General features: G+C 31.2%; 1 protein-coding gene across 4 annotated transcripts in view; it reads left to right on the forward strand.

Annotated features, from left to right (window-relative positions):
• LOC106462082 overlaps nucleotides 1–21,002 on the forward strand; it is a 110,534-nt gene extending 89,532 nt beyond the window's left edge. For all 4 annotated transcript variants that reach the window (XM_022389214.1, XM_022389213.1, XM_022389212.1 and 1 more), the window contains 13 exons: nucleotides 768–812; nucleotides 1,972–2,112; nucleotides 2,550–2,642; nucleotides 8,680–8,817; nucleotides 10,068–10,128; nucleotides 11,211–11,265; nucleotides 11,694–11,790; nucleotides 12,589–12,669; nucleotides 15,263–15,455; nucleotides 16,015–16,108; nucleotides 16,539–16,703; nucleotides 17,020–17,266; nucleotides 17,859–21,002. In XM_022389214.1, coding sequence (XP_022244922.1) covers nucleotides 768–812; nucleotides 1,972–2,112; nucleotides 2,550–2,642; nucleotides 8,680–8,817; nucleotides 10,068–10,128; nucleotides 11,211–11,265; nucleotides 11,694–11,790; nucleotides 12,589–12,669; nucleotides 15,263–15,455; nucleotides 16,015–16,108; nucleotides 16,539–16,703; nucleotides 17,020–17,266; nucleotides 17,859–18,002 — 1,554 coding nt within the window. In that variant the 3' untranslated portion in view covers nucleotides 18,003–21,002. The remainder of the gene's footprint in view (nucleotides 1–767; nucleotides 813–1,971; nucleotides 2,113–2,549; nucleotides 2,643–8,679; nucleotides 8,818–10,067; nucleotides 10,129–11,210; nucleotides 11,266–11,693; nucleotides 11,791–12,588; nucleotides 12,670–15,262; nucleotides 15,456–16,014; nucleotides 16,109–16,538; nucleotides 16,704–17,019; nucleotides 17,267–17,858) is intronic.
• Nucleotides 21,003–21,350: the final 348 nt, after the last annotated feature.

Consider the following 21,350-nt stretch of genomic DNA (forward strand, 5'->3'; position numbering starts at 1 on the left):
TCTTAATAGTCTGGGTAATTAGTGAAATTTGCTAGTTGATTAATCATTGGGCTCATTAAGTGATTATTCTTTAAGCAGTTACTCTCATAAGACAGCTAAAGCAATAAAATGCTTATTTTCACGAGTTATCCAAAAAAATATTACCTTATAATACTACCAATTGGGTGTGCTTCATAGCCAAGAAATATATTAGTAACATTATAATTACCTGAATAGTTGGAACAATCAGAAATAGTAATCACAAACCCTAATTAGTTGATTATTTAAGTTAGTTGTGACACTAATCAGTTACACTGAACAAAGATGATTTAATTGAAAATAATAGTGAAAAATCATAATGATAACATTCCAGTTACTGGATAGTTAGATTATTCAAAAATTAACAATCAGAAATACTAATTTCTATAAGTTGATTATTTTCATAACAGTAATTTTAATTATTGGGCAGGTGTAATAATTTGAAATGCTAATTTCAATTAGTTGGTTATTTTCAGGACATTAAATGATTTAAATGTAACTTTAATTACTGGATAGTTGGAATAATTGAAAAGAGCAATGATTGGAAACACTAGTTGATTATTTTCATGGTATTAATATATTTAATTGTAATGTTGATTAATCAACTGTTTTACAAGACACAAATCACTGTATATGGTGTTCATAGATAATTAGTTGAATTAATTGCCCAACTCTACCCATTTGTAATATTTTGATTTGTAAGTAAATCCAATAAAAATGATAATAATTAAAGATATACTATTTTCCAGACTGATCTTCTGATGGAACTGTATAAAATAGAAATTTCTTCACAGGTTAGTAAATATTCATTCACATTTGTTAGGAGATTACACTATCACATTAAATATAGTGGAGTATCCTTCATATATGAGAGTAATTTGGATGTGGAATTATCTTGGTTGATTTCTGGCTTCAGTTTATGTATGAGCTAGGTTCTATTTACCATTGATAATATCTTAAACAGTTTGAGTGGACAGCAACATCACACTCATCTATGGAATGGTCTAGTACAGTGGATCTTGCCACATATCTTAAATTAGTGTATCCTTTCACAAAAATTAATTTTCTTTAAGTAGATGCAAAATAACCATGCTGACAGCAAGGAAAAGTAAATTTATAAACAACATTTGATGATTCTAATGAAAGAATAAAATCCTTAAATCTAAAAAAAAAAATGCATACGCAACAATTATGCTTAAACAAACATTTAAACTGTATTTGAGGATATACCTTACAAAATGTAGTTCTTAACTGATATGTTTATATATAAGGAATATTTACTAACATATGGCAACATTCTAACTAAAAAGTATTTAGGAACTTCATCTGTAGATGGTTTGCTGTACTTTGCTTTTATCAGTAATATGTATGTGAAAACCATTTTGAAGTAAGAATTCTTTGATATTTATTAAATACTTTATGCAAAGCTTCATAAATAATTGAAATTTTGTCAACACAACGAAATAAGATATTAAATAAAATTTTCTTTATGCAAAAGAGACCTTGCTCTTATACAAACTGAGGCCAGAAATTAACCAAGCGAATTTTACATTCAAACTACTATTGGTTTTATAATACCATATTGTCATGTTGTAATTCCTTCATATGTATTATGAAATCTTACCCATATTTACTTTAAATGACATGATCATGGTCTAGTACTATGCTAATTTACATTCTGTGTTATGATATATTCATTCAGGTTTGCTGTGGTAGTATCATTTTCTTGAGGATGTCCACTGTAGTGTTTTTATTGTTTTCTTAATAATTTACTGTTTCGTATTCAGATTGATCTACAGATAATTACAAACTGGTGTAGTTAAATAATAAAAGCTTTGAAAGATTAACCTGTTCTTATTTTCTATTGATCAAGTAGACATCACTTTCTAACTGATTACTGTTTTTTTTTTAATTTGTATCATTGAAAAATTTTACCTTTCTTTCCATCTGCAGGATAGACAAGAAAGTACTACTTACGTAAACACTGAAGGTTACCTGGAGAAACTTCCCTCTGGTAGAAAAAGTGTTACTTATTGGAACCCCTGGAAACGAAAGTACTTCTGTGCAAGGGATGGGTTTCTCTGTTCATATGATGTAGGTTTGAAATACTGAAAAAAATTATTTTCTTCTAATTTTGGAAAATAAACTTGCATCAGAAAACACAACAAATGGGGGAAAGAGGAAAAGTGTATATATCTGTAACTTCAGAGCAAAAGTAAGCTAACTTCATAGTTCGAAACAGAAAAGTAACTTGTAAATTAATATAAATAATTTTATATAGCAAACTGACTCAAAATACATAATGTCAGTAAATCAATACACAAGAAAATGTTTTTCATAATGATTACAATGTGTACTGATTCATTAACAAATACAATAATATCTTATCATGTTCTGCCAGCTTATAAGAGATAGGTTAGTTTTCAATCCATATGTTAACAATATAAAATAACTTTCATGTTATTCGGCTTTTAAGGAGTATTTGTCTCGCATGGATGCCTCATATGGTTTTTTTATTATTTTTTTTGTAGAGTATCCAATCAGAAAAGCCTAACCAAAAGATACAGCTCATGGGAGGTGTTGTAGAAGTCCTGGACAATAATGTTATAGGTATTGATGACAAGGTAACTAATGGAATCTATCACATTGTTTTGTATCACATTTTAATAAAAGTAAAAAAAAAAAAAAAGAACCCCTAAAATGCTATGACAAAACAAAAGTCATCATTAAAAGAGAAAAGTACTTGCATATTAATTCTTGGTTGTTTAACATTTGTTCATCCTCTGACCATAGATAAGACTGGCATTCAGTTAGTAATAGTTTGATTAGTGTATGTATTTCATGATGCAGATGGTAATAGTTTGACTAATGTTTATTATGTGAAGCAGATAGAGCATGTAATAGTAGTTTGTATGCTTATTTCTAGATGCAAATAAAGCAGACAGTACATCTTTGATTAGCATGTATGTTTCATGATTCAGAAAGTAATAGATTAAATACTGTATTTTTTTCATGATGCAAATTGTAATGGATTAATTAATGTATTTATGTCATGATTTAGATAGACCAGATAGAATTACTTGGATATGCTATTCCCCCTTTGCACAACAAAGAGCTATTACCTCATGCCACTGCCATGAAGAATTTTTTCCATGTCACAAGCCTTGAATGAAGCTTCCACCCTCTCACATATTGCACCAACCTATGATTTAATTATCATTAAACCATAGTCTTCCATCAGTTGGAAGGCGACACTTCTTCCATGTGCAGTAATCCCCTTGAGTTGTAGCTTGCTACATGGTACTTTACCTCCACTCACATTAAAATTTTAGTGCATGCCACAAGCCTTGAAGCTCCCACTCATCTGTAAATGACTGATTCCAATGTGTCTCCCATGCATATCATCATGCAACAACCCTCCACTAATAAGAATGCGACCTACTCTCTTGACACGTGGCTCCTTCTATTCAATTTTACTGAACTGTCACTTCTCATTTGGCAGTACTTGTGTTTTAATGTTTTTAATTTGTGTTCTCTTCAAGTGTTTAATTTTAATTTTTTCCATATCTGGGTGTTAATTTCTCTCTACAAGTTTACTCTGTTATACAATAGTGATACTTGTAACTTGAGTTATTCTGAAGTGGAATTATTTTATATTTCTACCCAGTTACAGAATTTATTATTTCATTACACATACTTTTTATTTCTTTCTGCCAATGCAGTTGTGTTTGGTTATTGAGTTTGCAATATGAATTCTACATTAACATTTCGGGAGTTATATGTTCTTATTTTCCATTCTTGGGTCACTATATTAGGTTTGTTTCACCACATGCTTTGGTCTCAGTTTCATGCTTTGCCCTTTGGTCTTTTTTCAGTTCCATAGGTCTTTTGTGAGGTGGTCAGCATTTTCCCTGACTTCCACATTTTGGGGAATTTTATCTACAACATTCGTTAGATGTCTAGCTTCAGTAAGATCCTTCCTAAAGGGGGGTAGTCTTAACATACTCGTATATCCCTTCCACTGTCAGCTTGGGTAGTTGGATTTTCCAGTTGGATATGTTTTTCATGTTCTATACCTCACATTCTGCTTTCTTTTGGGTGAGTATTTTTAAACAACCCTTCATCGGGACCATCCATTCTCCTCCTTGAATGCATTCATTCAATCAAGTTTTCTGTTATCCGAGCCCTTCTTTTGATCTTCCTGTTAATTTTCATCCTTCCCTCTTTGTCTGTATGCATTGATAGTTGATCATATCCCCTACGATGTCGGGTTTACCACTTCCTCCCCCTCTTCTGGATTATTTCTCTTCAGTGATGCTCATCTCCAAAGGTGGGGAATGTGGTTCGATCAGTAGGAGGTTTTGGAACAATGGTCTACAGGCAAAATTATCACCTTCACACCCTGGCATTACCACCAGTCCAATGTGCTTTCGTTCACTCTCTTCCTTTTGTCCGAATTTGACTAATTGTTTCATTTCGACTCTTTTTATGGTGGTGATTTCTATAAATCGCCAAGAGGACACTTGGCGATTGTTCCCTTTGTGGTAGACAGTGGGTCTCCCTTTTTGAACATACACACACACACACACACACACTTGACATATGTCTCCTGTAGGGTCATGTTCCAGATGCTTTTGTTCTCGTTACTGATTGGCTTTTCAGTCCCGTCACACTTTCTCCCAAGGAGTGACCTCTATCCTCCAAAATTGTTGGTGACATTTATGAATCTTTTATCAATTCCCAGGTGGTTTCCTCTTTTGTTTTTGGTCTCCAGTTCATCATCCACTTGCCCTGGCTGTTGATACATTTTCACAAGATTACATTCAGTTTATAACATTATTATTTGTTCTCTTTCCATCAGTCTTCTTCCCAAAATGTTTGTTCATTCATGTTACTCTGGTTCAGATCTTTCTGATTTATCTTTCCTGGCTGGCATAGATCTGGTTTTCTCAGCTGTTTTGGTTGGATCCAGATGACCTTTTCTGCCCATATTGTGGATTGCTTCATTGTTTTACAGCTTCTTTTTGTGGAATCCATTCCTAGGGTTTCCTTCTCTTACTCCACTTCTTTATATGTGATTTCCCCCCCTCCTCCTTCCTGACCTATAGATTTTGGATTGTGACTTGATTGGCCTTTAATTTCTTGTATCCTTCTTCCTGTCATCAATTCCTGGTGTCTTCACTCTGATTATGCATCTTACCTTTTCTCTGCACATTAACCCTGTTATCCATTGGAGGTACTTCGTTCTGTCAAGCACTGGGACTAGACCTCGTACAGTCATCTCTCATTCTCTGCTTTGGGTAGCTGTTTCTTTCTTGAGGTACCGTCATCCACCTGTTGGCATGCTTTAATGTTTCATGAGACTGTGATTGGGTAAATTACCTATTTGTATAAATACATCTTTTTTTTTCAGGGGCATGTCCCTTATTTTCTTTATGAATCTCACTGTGTGGCAAGTGGTTCCTGTAAAAATATACTTAAACTAGTAAAAGCTGCACTATAAAGCTGTGGTGACTTAATATTTATAATTCCATGTTGACTAAACATACATTGCTGAGATAAGGTGTTCAACAAGATCACTTGTTATATATTTGCTTCTTTAATATGCCTGTTCCAGACCGTACTCGCCCATGGACTACATGGGTAAAGCAGAAGGGGATAGCTAGCTGCCCATTCCTGCTCTGCCTTGTATTGAATAAATCGGTATGGTCTGCTTTTCAAAACAGGGTTTACCTGGTCACCCATTGCACTGTCTCAGGTGTTGTCATTCTTTCAGACTCTCCACCGTGCTTTCTCCCCTTTTCTTCTAGTGGAGTTTGAGAGTCCCTACCACTTTCCAGTTCCAAGCCACGGGGGTAATGGTTTTGTTCTATATTGACGAATTATAATTTATCCAAAAGAATTTGAAACAGAAAAAGTAATAATAATAATATATATGCTAATTATTTAGATTTGGATATCAAATTAGTAAATGGTAAAGCACAACTAAAGATTTTTTATAAGAGAAGAGCATTTAATTTTCCCATCCTTGGTCTGCCACCCCTAATAGTGTGGTTCCTCATATAATGCTGAAAGGTGTTATTACATCTCAATTAAAAATATCTTTAAGTGTTTGTAACAACAGCACATTTTTTATGGATAGTGTTATATTCTTCATAACTAAACTAGAAAATAACAGGTATAAATACTGGCAAATGAAAAAATGTTTTTCACAAGTTTTTATAATAAATTTCAAAAATATTTTATTAGATAAATACTGAATGAGTAAAAAACCTTTTTTGTCACTAGAGGTAGGTAGCTACCTATAATATGCAAGTTAAATGTATTCAGTATAGCTCGGAGTGAAAAGACTAACTTCAAGTAGCTGGGCTTGTCTCAGTTATCCTGTGCTATACTTGAATAATGTGACAATATGAACTACTTAAGGTAAGTCTTGTAGTTCTTTTCAGAAAAGGGTGTAGGCTGGGAGTAACATATAGTAGAATTATTAGGGTGGTATTTATTCTACTTTAAGGATCTGTAGAGCTTTTAAGGGTGGAGGATGGTTGGCATTATTTAGTAGAAATATATATTTTTTGGGTGGCTTAATTTTATCTTATTTCTACTTTTAACTTTATTACATTTTTTAAGGGTATCTGCCTTCACACAACTGGCTGAAGACAGTGAAAAGCAGTAAGAGTTGAGATGTTGTGGGTGTAAGCACTCAACTCTGTACCCTTATTGAATTTTCCACGATTGTTGACTGGTTTCTCATCTGCTTTTTTGATTTTGTCTGATAGATGGGATATCCTCAACACTTTGGGTGCTATTACCACAGGTAGTCTCCCTTATGACTTTTGGATAATGACTGGAAAGTGCGAAGGTTTTTTGTTTTTTTAATTACTTTTGAATGTATATTAAGTTCATTATTGTTTTATAATGCTGATATTGATTGCCTGTTGACAATTAATGTAATTGATATAATAGTTTTGAAGCTACACCTCTTATATCTACTAAATATACGTAAGTGGTAATAAAACCATTCAGATTAGAGTAAGGCATTGGTGTTATGGTGGTATAGATGATATGTCCTCCACTATGTAACATTGGAGTTAGCTGCCAAAATTGCAGTTCACCCCTTCAAATGGGGTGCTTCATTCTACCCGCCACATTGATGTCGGTTCCCAGTTGCTGGTTCTTGGATTTAGAACTGAACCAATCAACATAAGTCTTCACACGTGTATTACAGATGTCTCTATTCCCTCACTCATTTCTACTCTTGTTACTCCATCTGTGTTATGTGTCACAATGGAGATACTTACAGGTTACTATGGATCTTCCCCTTCCACTATCCCTCAATGTTCTTATTATTCCAAGGATGTTACTTGCACATGGGGTGGTCCCTGTCAGTTCCTTCATTTCCATTATTATATATTGATGTATATGAATTATGGATGATGAAACCCCTTAAGTCGCCAAGGATGCCTCACAGGGAATACTTCTCTTTCCCAAAATTCATATTGAACAGGGAACTACAGAAAGTGTTAAGTCCATGTTCCCTTGTTCCATGACTACTGTTTAGGTGGGGCTTTTTGCAGATAATATATATTACTCTTCTAGGGTGTATTTCATATAGGGGTTGGGAACAATATCATCATATGGATGCCTGCCCTCCCACTTGACTAGTAGCTGCTGTCCTTAGTAGTGGTAACTTATTGTACAGTCTATCAGTGTAGGATGTTATGCAGATAGGGCAGGAATTATAGTAAAGGCCACCTACTACCTTATGAACCAAGCTATTCCAAGTGATTAGTCTAGTTTAATGGGTCATGTGTTCTTCTTGAGGTGCAGGTCTGGGATAATTTCTCCCTGCACCTGATTATTCTGTTGAGTATCCCAAATAAGTACTTCTGTAATGTGGAACGGCCTGACTATATGCCTTGGCCACACTATGCACTCATGCTCAGCCAACTGCCTGTGCAATAATGAACGGTTGAGCAGCCTTACATTTTGTCCACCAATGTGACACTTTAGTAACATGCAAAAGACTCTTTTAACAATATCTTTTGTTTTACCACCTTACTTGAGTAAAGCAGTCTTCCACAGAGTGATGCTCTGCTAGTAGGCTTCCATTGGATGACATGCTCCATAGGTTTTCTCTTTTTGACAGTATGTTTTAAGAAAGGAGCTTTTCTCTGTAATTTCTTTATCTGCACCAGCTCCTCCATCATGTCCAGTATAGAATTTTAGCCCTTTATTGTGCAGAGAAGCATGTAACATTTCCCACATCAATATTTTCCTTATATGAAAATGTATTTCAGTTAGATATTTACCTCTTTGCATAACCTCCTATCCTTCTTCCCTACTTCGGGTGCATTTCTTTTGCCTCATGAAGAATGGTAATGCTTGTGGGAATTCCTGTGCATGGACAATGTGTTCTCATCCTATTGATGGAGAGCTATAGTCTAATGATGATTATATAGTAGGCTGGTACAGTAAATATTAATCTGTATAGGGGTTATAGTTTCATTGAAGCCTTGTGGCATTTGTAAGAAGCTTCACTGCATTGGCATGAGATGTGCAAAAAGGTATCTATCAGAAATATATTTTTTTCAAGTAAGGAAAATGAAAAGGCTTGATTAATGTGTGTATTTTGTGATGTTTTAATAACTTTTTCAACAGAAAGGACACTATGTAGTTGTAAGGTGTCAAGATGAAGAAGAAACTGAAGACTGGTTTCGATCACTTCAGACTCAATGTCGTGAAAACTTTAATATGACCTACATTCAACCTGTTCGTTATCCATTGAAAAGCCACAAGGTAAAATTTGGTTCTGCCAGTTTAAAGTATTGCATAATTTTTTTGTTCACACGTATACATGTTGTTTTTTTTTGTTTAACTCTTTCAGCATGGGCTTGGTCCCTGGGACTGACCTCATAACCATTTTGTGTTTGTTATAGTTTTCATGCTATAACTTTTAAATTAGTAAGCAAATGTTAACAAAATTTGGCAGGTTATCAGCAAACATTACAATGCTTTAATACACAAAATATCAAATTTTTTTATTAACACTTAAGGTTTGTAAAGCAATGTTTTTCTTGTGTCTTTTTTTTTCTTTTCACATGTTGCCTATCTATCATGCGAAGTAATATTCATTTTAAGGTTAGAAATACTTTTACATATCATAAAATTTTGAAATTTCACATATGAAATCTTTATAATGTCAAGATAGTTATCAAATGTTTCTTAAGAAATAACTTTATATTTTGTTATTTTCAGTAATTTGACCAATCTTGCAATCACCATAAAAAATTAGTAAATAAATATAAATTATACCTCTTTCATTCTCGAATGAACATAAATCAATTAAATGGAGGCATTTCCTGCATTCTAACATAGTAGAAATGGAAAAGTTAGTCCTTTTTCTCACAAAGATAATTTATTTTGTGTACCATCAAATAATCATTTTACATGCCAGAAATTCAATAATTCAGTCATGCACAGCCATCATTTAAAGATACCGTGAGGATACTTTAAATTGCATTTTTCATCCTATCACAGCAATGGCTGTAATTAACATACTGAAATATAAGTATAATGCTGTCTTTAATAACAATAGCAGATGACATAATGTGTAATTGCATAATTATCACAGCCATTGCTGCAATTAACATGCTTAACTGTAAGCATTGTACTGTCATTTGATACCATGGAAATTGATACAATATGTACTTGCATACATGTAGCTTAACCCATATAAACAACATCAAACATGCAAGTATATGACAATATTAATCCCCCCCACCCCAATGTAATCAGCATAAATTGGTTCTGAAGTGGGGGTGCATACTCTGATTGACACCCTGCTAGATCCATACCTGAGAAGTAAGTATTATACTGGAGTTTCCTGAAAACAGGTTACAAAACTAAAACTTTGTTTTATTGACATCGTAATTTCTGATCACTAATGTTAATAACATGTTAAGTGTGCCAAAGTATTTTATGTTTCAAGACTGTTATAATTAACAATTCCGATAGCTAACTATTCTTATGGTATTTATATATTTCAGGATGTGATAATTGTTGATTTGGGAAGCTGTTCAATTCGTGCTGGTGTTCTCATGGATCATCGTAAGTATTTAATTGTTATACAAGTTGTTGGTAAGCTAGTACAACTCTAGTACTTCTGCATTTTCTCAACTTGACAGGTCAGTAACTTCTGGTCAAAGCAAATTCCCTGCATAGATCATTGCAAAATTTTTTTATAGTAGATAATGTAAAATACAGATCTAGCTAGAAATTTACAATATCGTGAAATTAAAATATATTATTACATTCCATTGATTCGTCAGTTGATACCTTTGCTGTTGTCAATATTTTCAGCCATAATTACTTTTTGTAAATATGTATTTCCTCAGTGTGATGGACCAATTTACTTTCTGTAGGATCTGTACTTTCTCATTGTGATAGGTTAGCTTACTTTCTCTAACTTTGTTACTCTTCGATTGACATGATAGATTAGTCTTTTCTGAGTATTTCTTCTATTTTTCTGTGATTTTATGACTATTGAACCTGATAAATTGGCCTTCTTTCCACATATTTTTACCTAAAGTTAATTTTTAAAGTATTAATTATCAATTATAAGTATGGATGCTGATAAAAATATACTTTTAAAACAACTTTTTTGAATGTATGAGGGAATTCAGAAAGAAATGGCTTTTTATTTCTCATCTATTTTTGTTTTCAACCAACAAATATATATATACCAGTGATTTTGAGAATATACATAACTAGATGTTAATTGTTAAGTTAATTATATTACCATTAAGTACAATGCATTTTCTCCATGATGTACTGTTACGAATCATGTGTACATAACTCCTTTAAGGACGTGTTGACTATACAGATGGTCTTCTTTGAGATAGATGCTTGCAGAGCTATGTGTGTTTAGACTTTGTAGCATGTTGTTAAAAATGAACAAAATCAATTTGAATCACAATAATTGTATTGCATATCACCCCTTATAGAAATAAATAGTGATGAAACTTGTTGTTGATGGATACTGACTTTTTAACTTAGCCATCCATCAGCAACAATTTACAAGTATTTCTTGTTGAAAAAGAAAATATCATTTCTTTTCTGAACCATATATTTTGTAGTGAAAAAAAATTAAAGGCAAAAAATTATAACATTTGATGCTTTATCATTTATAGCCACATTGCCTCAAGTTTTCTTCCCAACCATCTGTGCAACAGACAAATACTATAGGTAAGAAATCTTAAAATTGAATGTTCAGTACTTTGAGGTTCTTTTTCTCTTGCAAAATCTTGTAACACTTACTTGTGCCACAAATGGCCTACATTTGAAGAAATATTTTTATATAATTTATTGTAATGCAAGTTTAATTACAGGCTTTTAGCTTTGCTGATATTGGCAGTGTAATTGATTTTCAACTGTTCTTTTTATTTATTAAAAGAAATAAGCCTTTTTTTTTTTGCTTCAAATTTATCTTAACTAACATTTCGAAAGAACAAATGGCTGTAAAACATTAAACAACCATTATAAATGACTGTTTCCAAATATAGTTAACCAATAACTGTAATTTTACTTTTTAGCTAAAATAATGAATACTTTGAAAAAATGATAGTTTGTGTGGGAATGTTTTATTGTGTAAATTTAACTTTATTCTATTCTAGTGAGAATCAGGTATTTGGAATAGAGGCTTTGAAACCTAACATACGCTGCTCATCTAATTTATCATTTCCAGTCTCACAATCTGCAAAAATTACGAAGGTAAGCTTGTATCTCTCTTCTTACTTTATGTAAGTTAAAGGTTTGATAACCACAAATATTATGATTAAATGTTAACTTTGCACCATCATAACATATTCTGCAATAAGTGTAAACTGTAATATTATCTTCTTATTGTAATATTTTGTTTTTAGTATCAGACTTTAATTTTTATCTTTATTTTTCATAGACTTATAGTTTATTAATTATAAAATAAATGTCCCTATAAGTTAATTTATTAGTCTTGAAATTTTCATCCATTTGGTTTCCTATGAATTATTATATACCAGTAGCTTTTAAAATGTACATAAAATTTGTACAAAAATCTGTGATAGTACAGAATATGTCCATGTAATACAATAGGATATTTGTGGATATAGTGAAATTTGTTTTGTCAGTTACATGGTGTCATTTAAAATGTACAGTACCTCTAAAAAAAGACTGTTCTTCAAAATACACATTGAAGTGTTTGAACTTTCTGTTTGACCATTATTTTCACCTGTAGGAAATCTTAACATAAAATTAAGTAAAAACTGACCTCTGTCATATTCATCTGTACTGTTGATAGAAAGTGTGGTTATTTTTTCTTATGAACACCAAAACAGTCATAAGTAATCTGAGTTTCAGCAACTTAATTGAAAAGTATTGTAATGTGACCTGTTTGTTTTCTGTGATAAGATTTTGAAAGAATCCTACAACACACGCACAGTCATGTGAATCTGTCAACTGGGACCTCATATTTACAAAACCTCAAATGAAACCTGTAATTCATATTTTTATAATTTTTAAACTTTCTTACAGTATACCATGGATGTGGAAAAACTTTCAGGGCTTTTCAAGAAGGTCTTTCAAGAGTTAAATGTCGACCCAAGAAAGTATAAGGTAGTAAACATTTGAGGCACTATTTTATATCTTAATACATATTGCTACTCAAGAGGAGATTTCTGTAATTAATTATAATATTTCTGTTATTGAAAAATTTTAAATGTGTTAATTCAAACATCTATAAAATTAAAATTTCAAATGAGTGTGTGTTTACATGCAGTAACTGTATGAATTTTAATACTGTGGGAATGAATAATTATGTAATTTAACAAAAATAATTAATGTTGTATTATCCCCTTAGGTCACTGATGTAAAGAGTGTGGGTATTAAATTGCTAAAACATTGAATTTTGAACCCTGTGGGCTCAGCATAGATTGCTCATTCTGTAGCTTTGTGCTTAACAAAATAAGCTCTGTTATTTTATAGTTATCCGTTTCATAAAAGGTGCCAGTTTATTCATAGTAGTTCTAATTATATTTAGCAAAACTTGCAATTGAACAGAAGCATAGTCAATATTACATTATCAACCTAAAAAAACTGTATACCATTGTTACGTATTACAATTTATCCTCGACAAGTATCCAACTTATTACATAACATATTACAACTTCAAATGGTCTGAAATTGAGTTAAATTGTAATTTAGATTTAGAAGTTAAATAGATGCTGATATGTATCCAGTTTATGATATTTGGCAACAAGATTGATACACACAGTTTTCTTTTTTTTTTAATACAAATATATTTTAGTATACAACCATTAATACAATTGACAACAATGGTTCTTACAAATAGTTATTACAAACAGTGATTTATATACAAAAATTTTACAAACTTGAAAGCAATATAAAGTATTCTTTCTAGTCTGGAACTTCCTTTATCTAATCGAGGGTTCACAATGAACGAGTTAATTTTGAGTTGACGTAAGTACAGTTCACTTAATAGGGAGCTAGCTAGCTCTGTGGTCTTCACTAATCACATGCCAATTTTTTCCGCCGATGAAATTAGGTAATGTTTACTGTAAAAGTACTGATATCCAATGTGGATCCACTGAAGTTAAATGGTTTGTAATGTTTGAAATTTATAAATGTTCCTGGTCAAATATCTGAAGTTTCCCAATTAATAATCGTTTTAACAATCACAGTTATAGCTTCCAGGGTTTATAGTATACCAACTATATCAAACCAATAATAGATACTGTTTTTTGGCTTGTTGCATTGGTTATATTTATAGGCGTGTGAGAGTTTTTCGAACTTTCAGCTTACGCAACAATACTGATGCTACACTAGCGTTTACATACACACATATATATTGTTGATTCTTACACTCGAGAATCTTCTACAACTTTAGATAATAGGCAGGAATTTCGTGATACAGATTTAACAGTATAAAATATAAATTTAATTAATTTAAACAAATATCAATATTAAAATAAATATATAATAGTAAGTCCATCACACCATTCACTAGAATTATTTTTGTGCCTGTTCCCAAAACCATTCCATTGCTTAAATGCTTTGTACTCACTCAGTTGACCCACTTCAACTATAAGGGTTCTGTTAATGTTACTTTTATTAATGAGTGCCTTTCTTGGAATTGTCATTGGCTGAGATATTATTATAGCTGCAATTTTGGCCAATAGAAAAGTTTCTTGTCACTCCTAATCCTTTGCAATCTTCAAGGAAGGAAGAAATTTAATTTTTACAATTAATTTGTTGTGAAAAAGTGAACTTTTTTCGTGTATGGCTTTTAAAATTTACATTTTTGATGATAAATTTTAATTTTGTAACATTTCATTTTATTTACTGGTATGAAGCAGTAATTCATATTTAGTAGGTGTAGAACTGAAACAAGTTTAAATTCATTTTCCACAGTTTTCAGGAGGGATAAAACTTTTTTTTTATTATAGGTTTAAAAAAGTCTTAAGTCTTTTCTTTGGCAATTTAGAAACACATTGAGGTAGAAATATTAGTTTCATTTAAACAGATTTTAAGTCAAGTAGGAGTTTACTTTCCATTTTGGAAAAACCCTTCACTAACTTATGAAGTCACTCTAAACTCCTGCATATATTAAATTTATAATTCATATACATTGAAAAGGTGTTTTATTTTTCTGTCTGCCACAAGCATATTATTTTTAAATAGACATTTGACAATAGCAAGAAACATAGAGAATTATATAATTATGAAAAGACAAAACCAAGAACCATAGTTCTGTTATTCATCTTTAGGCTGCTATTTCTTGTGTATTGTACAAGGTGAATCAAGAATACATATTAGGTAAAGTAGGGATAAGTTGCTTGTTTTATATAAATGTTTCTGAAGTAAAAAAAAGTTTTCAATATGCCATAGTTAATTAATATAAATTTTTTTGTTGTAAAGCTCAAAGTGAGACTCTGCTGAACAAGTAGTATTTAGATTAGAATAGTTTTTGTATTATTCACATGCTGTTTTATTATTATAAAGAACTGTTTGTGTCAAGTAATGAGCTTGGACTTTTCTGATAAATACTTAGTTTTGTGGATCTTGGTTTATAAAAGAATATAATATAACATTTGTAGGCTGGCATATATTGCACCAATCATAACTTAAACTATTTGTTTTCAATAAATTTAAGAATAATAATATATGATTATTGTCCCTTTTTTCTCAGGTTCAAGTATGTGTACCTCGTAGTTTTAGTATTCAAACTCAAAGTGCCATTCTCAAGACACTTTTTGAAGAATTTGGCGTATGTGGAGTCAACTTAACTCATCAGGCAATCTTATCTTTATATGCCTACAACAGTACATCAGGAATTGTTGTTGACATTGGAGATCGAATGGACATTGTTCCCATTACTTATGGTAACGAAGATATTTTTTGACATTTATAATGGAGCAACAAGTTTATAACCTGTTGTATTTGTCCTACAATCTTACATATGGACTAGCACTGACATATCTTTTTCTTGTACAGAATGTTGTTTTGAAACAGTTAGGACATGTGTTAGTTTTTTATATAAGATCAGAAACCACAAGTGATTTATTGGATGTTACTTAAAATAACTGTATTGGCAAGAACCTTCTAAAAATGTTAGTTAAATTATAACTTGAAGACCTAAAATAAAACATTATTTCACAAATCTTAGACTAAAAAATGTACATCTTGACACGAGAGTTTAGTATTTTGAGATGAGAGTTACTCTTCACCAATAAGCCATGTATTTGCAAGTAACTTTTAAACTAGATTCATGATTTCTTCTCCAAATATATAGAAAAAATTTAGATTAATTTAATTTTAAGTATATTTGTTTCTAGATTATGCACAGATAATTTACCATGATGCTTTACTGTACTAATACTAATTTCAAAGTTTACATTAAATGAATGTTTACAAGTTTAATGGTCTTGTAACTTTTACTAGGATATATTGTTGAAAGTGGTGTTACAAGGTTACCATATGGTGGGCAACGTATGCTTCATCATCTCAGACATGCGCTGACACAGAAACATGTTAGGTGAGTTTTTAAAAGATAAATTTTTATCTCCCACTTCACTTTCTACTCTTTAAATTATTGGTTTTCTTTTACTTCTTTTTTGTCACTAACATGAACATGTTAGGCGAGTTCCTACATGCACTGTTTTATAGACATGCATTGGTTGAGTTTTTATTAGTTCCTGAGCTTATATGGATCATTTTCTTCTGTGAATGTCAGGCATGATTTTTTTTATCATTGAAACATAATATTGTTTATCATTATGCAATTAGTTAAACAAGATGGACTATTTAATGTTCAGTGTTTACCATAATTTTTTTTATTATAAACTAAATATCATTATTTAAGTCTATAAATTATATATTCAAAAACAAGTTTGTAAACACAATTAACATAATGACCATCATCTTTGAGTGAGATTACACACACACTTTTCACATTAACATTTCAGTCTGATAAGTGACATAGAAGCCTACATTATACGTTATGTTCAAGAAAAAGCCTGCTTTGTGTCTCGTGATTACAAGAAAGATTTGGAGAATTTTAGAGAAAACCTAGAAAGTATTGAGAAAACCCTGACTGTGAAACAGTTCTTCCAGACAGAATGCCCAACGGAGTAAGTATTTTAACAACTTGCAATACCTATTGTAATTACATATTTTCTCACATAAAAATGTGTTACATTTAAAATAGCATTCTTCAAACGTGGTATGTTAAATCATGCATTTTTATAAATAGAAAAAAAACACTGATGGTGCAAGTAAAGTAGTTTAATTTGAAATACAAACAGCTGGTTTTAATTTTTATTTTATATCTCGTGGAAGTAACATTTTTACATCATAATATTTTTTTTAGTTATTCCAAATGCTATTTTAGATGAAATAAGTAAAAAGAAAATTTACAAATCAGTTTTATTCAATTTTGCTTTTTAGAAGTATCTCTATAGACATTGGGAGATTTCAAACACCAGAGGGCCTCTTTACCCCAGAATTGTGGGGTTTGGATTACCCAGGAATCCATAAATTGGTACACCGTGCCTTTCAAGAGTGTAGCATGGACATTCGCCGAGAGATGGTTAGAAGTATCTACCTTAGTGGTGGAGTGACATTATTACCAGGATTTGCAGAGAGGCTTGAAACAGAGATAGACAGACTAACTCCTCCAGCAATAGTTCCCAAGGTTTGCATGGTTAAAATTATGTGTGAGAAATAACTTGAAGTGATGTAATTTTTTTTTTTCCTAAACATAAACATTGTAAATATTTTTGGCTTGAGGTTGTCATGAGTATCTCAATGTGTACAATAAAATATGTAGTCCAGTTTCTTTATTTAACATTATCATCTCTTTCTGCTAGTTACAGAAATAACTTTTTTTATATATGAAAAGCAAATGAATAAAATCTGAATAAGTGTATTGTCTAATGAGATGCATTTTTCAATAATATTATACTTATTATTAAAAACTAATAACTTTTAAAACAACAGCTCTGAAAGTTTAGAGTCCTTCAGTGGATTTATCATCTAGTACTAATAAAATGTTTAGTAAGAAAGCAGTATAAAAAATTCTAAGTAAAACATAATAAAATCAGAAGAGTGTAAGTAAGAAACAAACAGTGTGATAATATACAATGTTCATTGTTATGGAATGGGGTGATTGACATTATTTCATAACGATGATTTTGCTTTGTCATAGCTAATATAACTTCTTAGTTTAGATAACAGCATTTGAAAACACAATATAATATGTTTTTTGTTTCAATTCCAATACAAAGGTACATGCCTCGCCTCATCGTTACCACATGGCTTACCTTGGTGCTTGTCGATTGGCTGCCTCAGATGGATTTCATGAAGCATGTGCAAGTAAAGAGGAATGGTCCAAAAAAGGTTCAGAGTGTTTAAAGCGGTGGCATCTGTAAAATGTAAGAAATACTGTTTGGAACTAAGAGATAAATAATGAGGGAACTTACGACTACTGGATACAAAAGGATGTATTTTTAGAAGTGTTTAACATTAGACAAAGATATCAGGGAAGATATTACTTTGAGAGAAAATAATAACTGTTAAAAGACAGACCAAAATATTTAAAACTTGGAGGTATTATTTTATTTTTGTAATCCTGAAGGAAGCAGAGTATTGGGTCCATTTTTTTATACAATTCTAGTGCCAATATTTCTTCCATGATAATTTAAAATTCCTGCCACAAAGAAATTGAATGAAATATGCTTGTATATATAAATGTCTATACCTGTCTTATATTTATACTGGGAATGAGGGACAGGATCTATCTTTAAAAAGAGGGAAAATCTTCAGACGTTATAAATTTTAGGCCATTGTTACAAGAAGGTGGTCTAAGAAAGTGTAAGGCCTTTGTATATAGTTCCAATTTCAAATGTTTGATCTTTGATGTATTTTATTAACATGCTCTAAATTGATTTATAAAAGGAAATAATGGATTTTTATAAAGCAACCCAGGGTAACAAAAGTTGTGTCAAGATGTTAGCTTGGAATTAAAAAAGTTATATTAGTACATTATAATATAATATAAACTGTAGATTATTACTGCATTGGAAGTACAAATCATAACTTATTATTTAGCAGGATTGTGAGTAACCTGTCTGGAAAGGAGGTCACTTATTGAAGCATATCAGCATAATTAGAAAATATTATCATACCTAACATGCATCTTAAATTGTGATCTGCTCATGTATATACTACCTAGAAGTTAACTGGTTGCAAGTTTTTGTTTTTATTAATAATCATTCCATTTTATAACTTATAAAGAAATGACAGATTTGGTTATCAGCTTTGTTGAAAGGTTGTAAATACGTTTGGTTTAGCCTTGTACCTCACAGTAATACTAATACAGCATTCATATCTCTTTAAAGCTTAAGATTAATTGGGTTTGGCTGTTTAGCAGTTTATTTTGTATTAAAGGAAAGAATTCTTTATTTGAGTGGATAATACTTGATGTTTTAAATTTGATGCAGTGCAAGATTCATATATTACTTTTACTTTTGAATTATCATAAATATGATGTGATGTATTCACATGCAACAAGGTTGTAATTGTAAGGTAATATGTCTTTGCTTACTTGGGTGCCTTTAATTTGTTGTTCTGGCAATCCCTGATATATTTTGTTATAAATTAAGTTCTGTATAATAGTGGTTTATTTTGTGTATTAAGTATTTTCAAGGTGAATTTGAAAATTGTTTTAAACAACTAATAAATACTGTGTTAGGAGATGAGTAGATATTAGAGCTTCTTTCCCTTAATTAATTAGAAGCTAATTTCTTGATTGGTTACTTTATATATCTGTGTACTAAGGAAAATCAAACTTAATCATTCCAGTTCAAGTAGCAAATGCTGCTGACATTAACGTTGCATTCCTTCCTCCTTTGCAAAGAAAATATTTTTAAGCTGTTTACTCGTACTTAAGATTATTTTAGTAACCATGATCAATTGAATGTAGTTGGTGGTTTACACATTGAACAATACATTTTTCAAGAAAGGCTAAGCAACACAGAATACAATATGATAAATAATTGCAAAGTTTCTTTTTGCATAGTAGTTTTCAGTTTGATACGGTAAACCAAGCTCCACATGATTAGGTAACATTTTAAAACTTGTTTAATTTTCAAAAGCCTGAACTCCTAATGAAAAGTCATTTGGCATAATCAGTGTAGCAGGCTAAGTAAAAAATTCTAACTTATTATTGGTTAACAAGATTGTGTAACCTGTCTGAAAAGATGATCACTTATTGAAGCATACTTAGAAAATATCTAAAGGAATGCAGAGTTTGTTTTTAGAGAAGGATTTCACATTCCATAAAAGTTTTCAAAATAATCAATTGCAAATAATGAAAGAGCTATTCAATAAGATTTTAGGTATGGTGTAAAATCAACAAAAACAATGTAGTGATAAATAACAATCAAATGTGATGTTTAATGAGGGATAGATTTGCACTCAGTAAAGCACATAAACCACACCACTGTATGAAATTTTATTGAATGCTCTCTGGTGACCAAACTTAACTGATTGCTACCCTTCATTTCATACAAAAGTAGGGAATGCATATTCAAATTGTGACATTGTCCCATTCTACTGTTTAAAGACAAAACAAAAAGAAGTAATACTTAAGGGAAACGGATTTATTGAAATATGCTGGAAATTGTTTGTGTTCAAGAATTTTGGAAACATTAATTTCAATTAGTAAAGAAAGAACTAGAGAATTGGTTGAATAAATTAACAGTTGTTCTGTACTTTAATATCGAGAGTCTCAATTAATGTGCTTTCCCTGCATGCTTGGTTAATGTTTCCAATACTTTTAATGTGATTCTCTTGAACTATGTAAGCTTGATTAAAACATAAGAGCTTTGCATATTTTTTGATCTGAAGAATTTCCAAAAATCCAGTCTTTCTTCAGTTCGTATCGTACATCATCTTTACTGAAGTTGACAGAAGACAATAAATGTACTTTTTTAAAGTTTCATGGCAAAGGGTAAACAAGTTATACTCACTGTTTGCTATTCAGGAATTTTAAGAGTTGCAGGAATTAATTTCTAAATAATATATTTTTTTAATGTGTGTGTGTGTATATATAAGATTTGGGATACATGCTTCACATGAATTTTGTTATAATTTATATTCTGTACAAAGAAATATTGTAGTAACATTTTCTTTGAGACTCGTAAGTGTAATAAAAGCAACAAACTACAAGTTTACTTCATGTTGACAGTTTATTATTATATTATCTAGCTTTTGACTGTTATATTAAAATTCACACAGGTGGTAATACACTAATAAACTGTTACTGTGGAGTAAGTAGGCAAACGGAAGCCTGCTGTTGCTTTACCAACGCTAATTTCAAGTGATATTAAACAAAAAAAAAAGTATCCAAGTAAAAGAAGTGACTAGATCCATGAAATAGGTTTCTAGTTATTTATTTTTTGTAACGCATGTTTTAAATATACACGATGAAACCATTCAGTGTGCAGATGGAGGGGAAAAAACTACCACTACATTAATGCTCGTGTTTGGAAGGGAACTTGTTTATCTACTACTTCTTAATCTCCTAGACAGGCCACGTGAACCAAACTGAGTTCCTGACAGCTATTTTTATATATAGAATTGAATGCCATTGTAAATATAATTAGTTTACTTCAGAACTAAAAAATGACATATAAATTAATAATGTTTATTTTGTGTAACAAACTAACTAGAAGTACACATAAATCAATGCAACTTAGTGACAAGAATGTATTATT

Source organism: Limulus polyphemus, unplaced genomic scaffold (assembly GCF_000517525.1).
Source record: "Limulus polyphemus unplaced genomic scaffold, Limulus_polyphemus-2.1.2 Scaffold1089, whole genome shotgun sequence".
Lineage (NCBI taxonomy): Eukaryota > Metazoa > Arthropoda > Merostomata > Xiphosura > Limulidae > Limulus > Limulus polyphemus.